We start from the raw sequence: 9,415 nt of genomic DNA on the forward strand, positions 1-9,415 counted from the left end.
CAAAGAAAGAAATAAAAGGATAAAAAGAATTAAGAAAAGGAGAGAGAAGAAATAAAGGCCCATAGGAACTTAAAACGGACAAAATAAACCCCCCCCACCCCCCACCCTACACGTGTGCAGAGGCTACGGCCTACCCCCCCCTAGCAGTGTGCCTGTCGCCCAAAAAAGAGTGCCCGAAATATAGACACAGAAATGAAAAAGAAAGGAAGAAAAAGGAATCTTATAAAACCGGAGGAGGGCCATCCATATGTGCTCCCGGTCTCCCCTGCCACGAGTTTATTCCCCATCCCAAGACCAAAAGTCAACAACAGCAAGCAAATGATACGGTAATGAATGGGGAGAGTTATCACATACTGCGCAGCTAAATGTGTCATAGGAACATTCCAACCCGATCCTCCGCCAGCCAAGCAATCATCAATTGTGAAAGGGAACCACTTAGCCCTGGCCTGTTCGTGTGAGTCCCTCTAAGCATGGCCACTGAGGAAAGCCCGTCCCATCCAACACAAAGGAACAAGATGTCCACGCACGGCAGAGGAGTGGCATGCAAATACAAAATGGACGTCGCCAGTCACCAATAGATCCATCTTCACCGACGAACATCACCCCCAGTTCCGCCCGATGATACGCATTCCACAGCAAGGAAAGTAGGGCATGAAAGGAGGAGGCAGTCACGGGAGCTAACAGCTGCAAAAACATTGTCCGAGTCAATAGTGGCGATACGACGGACGAAGTCTCAATCCTCAGCTGAGAGAGGAACCCTTCAGCGCAGCAGGAGCTGGCGGACGGCTGTCCGCAGGCACTAACACAGTCAGGGATAATCCGCTCCCCTTTGCCCTCACGTGGAACCATAGTAGCCCCCTCAAGAACAGGCAAAGGCAAATCGTCGCACACCTGGGAGCAGTCCAACCTTAATCGCCCCAGTGTGAGCGCAATGTTGTCTAGCTTCCTTCCCAACTCTCGGGAACCATCCTTCCACGCAGACCGTAGGCCACCAAGAGCAGAAAGAACGGCGCCACAGGACAGCGCAGGCTGTAGTCCCCACATCTCAGCATTACGAGGTGACTCGCGCTCCCCATCACACAGCTCATCGATAGGCAGGTTAATGCACTCCATCCCGTTCAGGGAGCCATCAGGCATTTCCACCTTGTCGGGAGAATGATGATAAAATGGGGGCGAGGTCGGCACGGGCAGGCTGCAGTCCAAGTTACAAATGCCAACAAGGCACGCTTCTAAGGAGCGATCTTCGGTAATAGCCATTCCCTCTTCGACTCAAGGCTGGGGCAAATTCGGGAGTGGCCCGCAAAAGCCGGGCAAGTCCGAAAATGGGGTCGATACAGCTCACCTCCAGCATTTCGCAAATAATTAGTATTCCCAGTGAGCCCCCACCTCGAGGATGCACTCCGGTCACGTGTTGTGATAAGCAGCGCTCCGGCAGAGAAATTCTTTTCCCTTTCCCCTTTGGCAGTCAATGCGTCCCGAAGGACCAGCTCTGCCCAGGCCCAGCTGGCCGCTGTTGATCAATTAGCACCCGGCGGTGTTTAGCAGCGGAGGTCCCGGCTCCAGGGCCGTGGAGACCGCCAAACAACTTCGTGAATATCTCCGGTTACCAGGCAGGGAGAGACCTCGGGAGAACGCGAGTGATGACAGCGCGCATACACCGGCACCCCGCTGCAGCGCAATCCCAGGATAATGACCAGGATTTCAGTGCGGGGCTCGAGGGCTTGCGGAGCGGGGAGCCTACGCTTCTACTCCGATCGCCATCTTGGCTCCTCCCCCTTTTGGTTCGTTTTTTTATGAATCTTAGTGTTCAGAAGGTCACACTCACCTCTTCCAAGAACTGTGCCATCTGTTTAGGTTTCTAGCAGTTTTCTAAATTGGTTATTTGTAGGGTTAATGTGCCATGTAAAGCACCAAACTAAACCTACAGGTTCGAGTGTGATATATAAGAATACTGAATAAATAAAGATTGTGATACAAAATTTTGTTTAAATATGAAAACCCATACCACTTTTTGTCAGCCAAATCGTTACTGGTTTGAGTAGTTTAGTAGAAAACTCTGGAGTACTATCCAAACTAAATGGAAGGCAGATGAATTGCCAAATCACCTGCCCCTAAATGAACTTGACAGCCTACTCCACATGGGAGTAGTTTGCAGAAAAGACCAGCAGGAGCAGCTTCCATAAATGGACAGCTAGCAATAATCTGATAGAATTGCTTCTTCAAATGAAGATATATTCCGGTATCTGGGGATTGAAGCTTCACCCTGAATGAAACTTTAATCTGCTTTACCCAATAATTTTAATTTCCTTTAACAGCATGTTTCTTTTACTGATTTTGGTATCTCTTGTGTGTAAATTAGGAACTTCAGACTGGTAAGAAATGACATAGTAATCTCAAAAATGTATCCCCTTCAGTGAAGAGTAAAGACAGGAACCCCTCCCCAGGTCCTATGTGCAGGCTGTTCTATCACCAAGAGAGACGTTATGTTTATACCAGAAGTCCACACCTCGATTTGCAGTTTATCAGACACATCTTGGCTATCTTGCCAAAACCTACACAAACTTAGTACAAATCAATTAGTAGAAATGCCTGGGAGGGTTTACTAACTGTTTCCAGTAAGCAGTTGAAAAGGAAGACAATGCTTGATGATGGCGATTTTTTGGAAGTAGTAATGTGAGATTCTGAGTACTTGTAGTTGAAATTCATTGGGCATTTGTTTATTGGTTTTGTTCCACAATGTTTTAAATAAAATGTTATGCTAGGTTCAGTGGAAAAGGGAAAAATATTCCTGTTGAAGTGCTGCAAAAAATCTGTCTTGTGTTCCCAGTTTATGGAACTTGAATGTGCATGGATTAAGTAAATGTAGTGCAAAAACGTGGAAAATAATGGATTTTCTTTTATTGCCAGATTATTTTATTAGGGTTTTTGCTTGTGTTTCTTCCATCAGCCTGGTCACACCCGAGCAGTGTGAGCATGAGGGGGCCTGTATCATGCTCACAGTCTTCGATTATGACACACTTGGGTTTAATGACCTGGAGGGAGAAGTCTTCATCTCCATAAAGGACCTACCTGGCTTGAAAGGAGAGGACCAAACAGACAACACATTCCAAGTCAGCCAGACTCGCCTGCCACTGATACACCCCCAGCCTACTGGTACATAAAATACTTTTGTCTGCTTCATTTAATGTTTCTCTGTGCACTTCTGCCAGCATGTTTTCTTACCAAATGAAGTTCACTCTATGTATTTTTCCTAGGTTTCTCCGTCGCAACATATATTTGCACTGGTTGACCTTTTGTTACTGATGTTTTGAGTGTTTATAGCAGTTGTAATACTGGATTTTTGATTTCTTGGGGGGGTATTTAGTCTTCTGTGCTGCAGTCTGCCAAGTAATACTGTGAACATGTTTCTTTTGGAGCACATGCTCTGTAATGCTACTCTTTGGACTCTGAAAGGACTGGTCTTTCATATGGTTGTTTCTCGGTATTAATCCACAGAATGTTTGGGTCTAATCAGTAGGGCCTTAAATCCGATGGGTTTAAGGAGCCTTACACTGATGTGTATCAGATGGGCCCTAACTCCGGAGGCGTTTGTTACAAAATGAGTAGGATGGTTGGTATTGTTATCTTGGATGTTGATTTTGGTTGGATACTTTTAAACTACTAGGCTGTTTGGTGGACAATCAGCAGGTTAAGTTGTGCTTGATGAGTTTTAAACTGATTGGCTGAATTTTAACTTAGTTGATATGGGCTGAAAGGCCTTAAGCTGCATGGCTTGAACTGGATAGACCTGAGATAGTTGGTTAGGGTTGGTTGGCTGTAAGCTAATTTGTTTGGAGTGTACAGACTTACGCTAGTTGACTGTGTTGGACAAGAGTGGCAGATTGACAGAAGTAAAATCCTTTGAACAATATTTCGTACAGTTATTGTGGTCCAACAGCAGACAGAAAAAGTTCTATTACTGTTGACAAACCAAAAACACTTATTCCCAGAAAACATAAATAATATAGTCAAAACAAAAACATGGGTTAAAAGGTAGCAAGTCAGAATGTGTTCAAAAGAGAGTAAAGAGTCCATCAAATCACGAGGATTACCACAAGGGCCAAAATCAAAATAAAAGAGAAGGTCCAGAAGAACAGCAAGCAGATGTAAGGAACCAAGAACAACGGTCACCACTTAAAGCCCTTTGGAGTTCAGGGTTCCAGGGTGCTGAGCATGTTTATATCCAAGGAATACTGGGAGTTATAGTGTATTACATTAAAACCAATACAGGACATGTGTTTTGATGTGTTGACAAGCCACCCCTTGTTTGAATATGCTGCTTCAAAAAGCAATGCCTCCCTACTGTGACTGCTAAAACCTCTCATGCATGCACTGACCAGAGAATTCACTTGTAACCTGACACAAAAAGCAGCATGTTTCTCATGGTGAGACTCATTAGTTAGGAAAACGTTCTTCTTTTTGTACACACCAAACTTAAACTACACAGACATTACAAATACTAAAGTTATAGTTATACAGCTCAATATTTACTTGTTTTGTCATTGATAACTAACTCAACTTAACCAGTTTACAGCTCATACTAGAAATTACTCTTTCCACCCCATAATCTATGTTCCTGTCAGAATTTATGCTACATCAGTTCAGCCAGGTTCATGCTATGCCTCTTTAAACTACACTCTAACACACCAAACCCCATTTCACTCTATGCCACTCCACCCTACACCACACCTCTCTACAGCACTCCATCCCAGTCCATTCTATGCTATTCCACTCTACGGTACTCAACTCTACGCCACTTCACACCACTCCACTACATTCTATGCCACTCCACTCCACTGTACACCACTCCGCTCTATACCTACACCACTCCTCTCTATACCATTCCACTCTACGCCACTCCATGCTATTTGACTCTGTGTCACCGCGCTCTACGCCACTCAGCGCTATTCCACTCTACGCCACTCCATGCTACGATATTCCACTCAAGGGCAGTCCACTGTACACCACTCCTCTGTACACCGCTCAACACGCTGTTCCACTCAACACCACTCCTCTCTACCCCACTCCACTCTATGCTATGCCACTCTACGCTACTCCATGCTGCAATATTCCACTCTACAGCAGTCTACTAACACTACTCCACTGTACACCATGACAATCAAGTACTCTGTTCCACTCTACATCACTCCTCAATACACCACTCTATGCTGTTCATGTGTACGCTACTGAACTCTACACATATCCACTCTACGCTAATCACCGGTATGCCACTCCAATGTACGCTACTGCACTGTACGCCACACAAGTGTATGCCACTCCAATGTACGCCAGTCAACTCAGCAATAATACACTCTGTGCCACTCCTCTGTATGCCACTACACTCTACACCACTCCACTGTATATTACGTTCTGCGCCATTCCACGCCACTACACTGTATGCTACTTAGGTGGTCAGTTTGACTTAATTTGGCTTTACACTTTATGGCCAAGAATGGATAGTCATACAGTTACATGGTTTTACCCTGCAGTACCTTTGACTTCTCCATTCTTAAAATATCACTGTTTACTGCCAAAACATTTTTTTCTGGTGCTGTCTAATGGCTGTTTTTCCTCCCTGTCTGCAGGAGACCACATCCTAAAGCTTTTGGAATTGCGAAAATCAGATAAAGAAGCACAAGCATTTGTGAAATTGAGGAAACAACGTGCGAAGCAGTCCCTAGAAGGCAAGCGGTAGCATCCATTCTGGACTGGAGAGAGGCTTTGACACATTGTAATTTTGGGATGCTCCTGAATTTAACTATGCTGTCCAGAGCAAACATTACTGAACCTGCTTTTAAAAGCCACATAGTTGTAGTGCTACGCACCTAGTGACATGACACCGGTCGACTGTATTAGTCAAGGTCATTGGAGGAGCAGGACAGAGGAGACTGGACAATGAGATCAAATACATGGTCGGTTCTGGGTACGGAGAGAATTGAAATGCACTCTGCAGCCCTATTGTTAATGTAAGATATTTTTCTGTCAATCAAGAACCTCAAAAGTCTGGGAGTCTCAGATCTTTACAGTACAGATTATTTGATGCCAAGGAGAGCAAGCTTTACGACTGCGTAGTCTTTTGATAATTGACTATTTAGATTAATATAACAGGACCATAATACATATTTTCACTGAAAGATTATCTCTTTCTTTATCGGAAATACATGAATCCTTTCTGGAGCACCATGTGATGGTTCAAGACCTCTGTGAGAATGTTTGGAAGACCATTTGACTGACTTAATCGCGTTTCGAAAATCATTTGCCTTTTAGACCTTGACAATGCCTTCTCACATATGGCCACCTGTGAGCTCCCTCACACTAACTAGTTATATAGGATCTATCTGTATTGTTTGTGCATCTTTGAAACACCCTAATGAGGAAAGTTGTAATGTGTAGATTATCTAAAGCGTATCTGTATTGTTTGTGCATCTTTGAAACACCCTAATGAGGAAAGTTGTAATGTGTAGATTATCTAAAGCGCACCCTAAGCCTTACATCATGATCAAAGGATCTGACACTCGGCACATGGCAGCACTAGATTTATCATCATTAAACTGCTGAATACCACATGGTTTTACAAGGCCAGCCTTGTGCTTGTTGATGTGATCCCCACAGCATATGACAGGGTAAGACCTACAGTTGTGATATCCCAATTCTTTTTCTGTTAATATTGCATTGCTCTTCCTCATCATTATGATACCACCATACCCACGAATTAAGACACCCTTGATACTCATATTTTCTGCCATAAGAAATATTGTACCTGCGAACTTCCCCCATAGCAATGGCTTCACCTTGTGACATAACAATACCTTTGCCTCATGCCATAAATTCAACAACATATGAGCATTGTACATATTCCCTATGTCATGAGCCCAGTATGGGGTTAAATAGACCACGTCTTCCTCTACTCTAAAAGACGAATGTGTGACTACAGAGGAGACGCCTCTTGCTCTAATCCATGAAGCCCGTAGTTTCCACAAATTGGGTTTATATCATGATGGACATCCCAATGGCATGAGAGCATAGTCGCTGTGTTTTTGCGTGTAACTCGTATGCTATGTGGATAGGGAGTTCTTTGACCCTTACGAAGACCTCTGACCTTTTTGGCACTATTGTTACAGCAAAACATGTTGGTATTCTTGAGTGGTTAGGTGAACCATTATGTTGTACCCTTATTCAACAATTCTGATTTTAAGTAAGCCCAGGGGTAACCATTAATAAAGGAATCTCCTTTCGGTATACCCCTAATTATTTTGAACTTTTAATCTGGACGAGAAAAAGTATATATCTTAGAACTGCCATTTTATTTGGTTGAGTCCACTGGAGTGGCACTGTCCTACTCCCGTGTGAGAGGTTGCCTATGAGGAACCATGCCATGATAGATTATGGGTGAGACGACCCTTCAAATATCTTGTTATGAGCCTGTAGGCTACAACCTTTACGTATGTTATGTTGATTTGTATAGCGCACTAATCACCGAAGAGGGTATCCAGACACTTGGGCGAGGTGTGTATGTGTGTGATCCCAAGGCGCTTCTATGAAGAGCCAGGTCTTCAGCTTCTTGAGGTACCCAGTAAGTGAGGAGGAGGCTCTGATGCGTTGAGGTTTGTTGTTCCATATATTGGGTGCGATGTAGGAGAATGAGCAACCTTCAGTTTTGCTTTTGCACGGCGAGAGTGAGGCAGAGCCTAGGTGTCCGGTGGGTTGGTGAGAGTGAGTGCGGCTGTTCAGGTATTCTGGTCCTGTGTTGTGTAGGGCTTTTTATGTGAAAAGTTTGAATCTGATGCGCTTGTGAATGGGGAGCCAGTGAAGCTTCCTGAGGTGCGGTGTGATGTGGGTGTGGCGTGGGAGGTCAAGTATGAGTCTTGCCGCTGTCTTCTGGATGGTCTGGAGCCTGTGCAGGAGTTGTTTGAAGATTCTGGCGTAAAATGTGTTGCTGTAGTCCTGCCTGCTGAAGATGGGCATTTGTGTGACAATCCGTCTTGTGTTTTGATGCAACCATTTGAAGATCTTTCTCAGCATGCATAGGATGTGGAAGCAGGAGCTGCACATTGCATTGACTTGAGCCGTTAAGTTGAGGAGCTTGTTTATAGGACAAGATTGACTAGATTCCTACAACACCCAAGTACCATAGGTGTTATGATATAATTAAGACAATGTACTTGTGTTATTTCCCCTCTTACACAGAGTTCTTACACACAAGACAGTCTACACATTCAGAGAGCATTTTTGATGGTACTGATATTCAAAAATAAGTAGTAAAGCTGATGATCCTTCCCTCAAAACATGTTATATTGGATCATCCGAAGTAAATCCAAGAAGGCCAGATCCATGCCAGATTTGCAGATTAACCATTGTGTTTGTTTACATGTGTACCAATTAGATGCATCAAGTCTAAATCCCATAAACCTTCAGAAATCTGCACCTGAAATTTTCCAAACGTTTATGGGTGCAAACTTGCGACTTTTGGGTATTCACAAAGCTATTCTTGAAAATCTGTGACAGCGTGGACATGTAACACTTGTAAATTCCCATTTGCTCAAATGTGAAGGCCTTTTTGCATGCATGATGCAGTTATGCACAGGCAAATGCCTTCCTATATGTGCAGATGCTTTTTAGGTCTCGACTACAGACCGGTCTACCTTCAGGTAGCTAAAGCTATTGTTTCCAATACATAACATATACTTGGAGCGGGCTTTGTGTTGGTGCTCTTCCCACAATCGGATAGCTTTGTTATCTGCCTCATTTCCCTGCTCCTGATTCAATCCCTTCCCTCCCTATTCTTTTGTTTGTCGGGTGGAGGAGCATTTTAGTCTCACTGTGCTTTGATGTATCATCCCACTACTGATATCAAATCTTGCTTGCAGTGCATTTCTCTTCCTGCGCCCCCAACGCTCCACCACCATTTCTTATCCCCCTTTTCTGCCCACACCCAGCATTCGTTTTCCCCTCACCCTGAGCTAGTAGACATTTTAAAATATGTTTTGAGAAATCCAAAACAGCTACCCGGCATGTTCAAATCTTAGTCAAAGATAATCGCTGGACAAATGCATTCTGTTCTAGGTGCATTCTATTTAATCTTTTTAGATCGTCAATGTCCTACTGCAGTAACCAATGACAGGCAATTCAGTTTTGGCCTCACACCAAAACATACAGTCTAGCCCTTCCTTCTAGGCCACTGAGCATTCATTATCAAATCATTATTATAATTGTGCAACCACAGTGACCATCTTTGAAAGGGATAAAACTAAATTTTAAAAATACCTTAAAAGATGGCTACAGGTGCATTTGCATGCATGGCAGCCATCTTTAAATGCCATTTGTTAAAACATAACAAAATGCATTCACATATGGCTGCTTTGGATGTGCTTGCATT

The 9,415-nt window shown here is 43.8% G+C and overlaps 1 protein-coding gene across 4 annotated transcripts in view; it reads left to right on the forward strand.

Annotated features, from left to right (window-relative positions):
- The window catches only part of UNC13D (unc-13 homolog D), a 707,512-nt gene extending 700,236 nt beyond the window's left edge, over positions 1–7,276 (forward strand). For all 4 annotated transcript variants that reach the window (XM_086930728.1, XM_086930726.1, XM_086930727.1 and 1 more), the window contains 2 exons: positions 2,948–3,153; positions 5,625–7,276. In XM_086930728.1, the coding sequence (XP_086786854.1) occupies positions 2,948–3,153; positions 5,625–5,734 (316 nt within the window). In that variant the 3' untranslated portion in view covers positions 5,735–7,276. The remainder of the gene's footprint in view (positions 1–2,947; positions 3,154–5,624) is intronic.
- Positions 7,277–9,415: the final 2,139 nt, after the last annotated feature.

Source organism: Lissotriton vulgaris, chromosome 7 (assembly GCF_964263255.1).
Source record: "Lissotriton vulgaris chromosome 7, aLisVul1.2, whole genome shotgun sequence".
In the NCBI taxonomy this organism is placed as follows: domain Eukaryota; kingdom Metazoa; phylum Chordata; class Amphibia; order Caudata; family Salamandridae; genus Lissotriton; species Lissotriton vulgaris.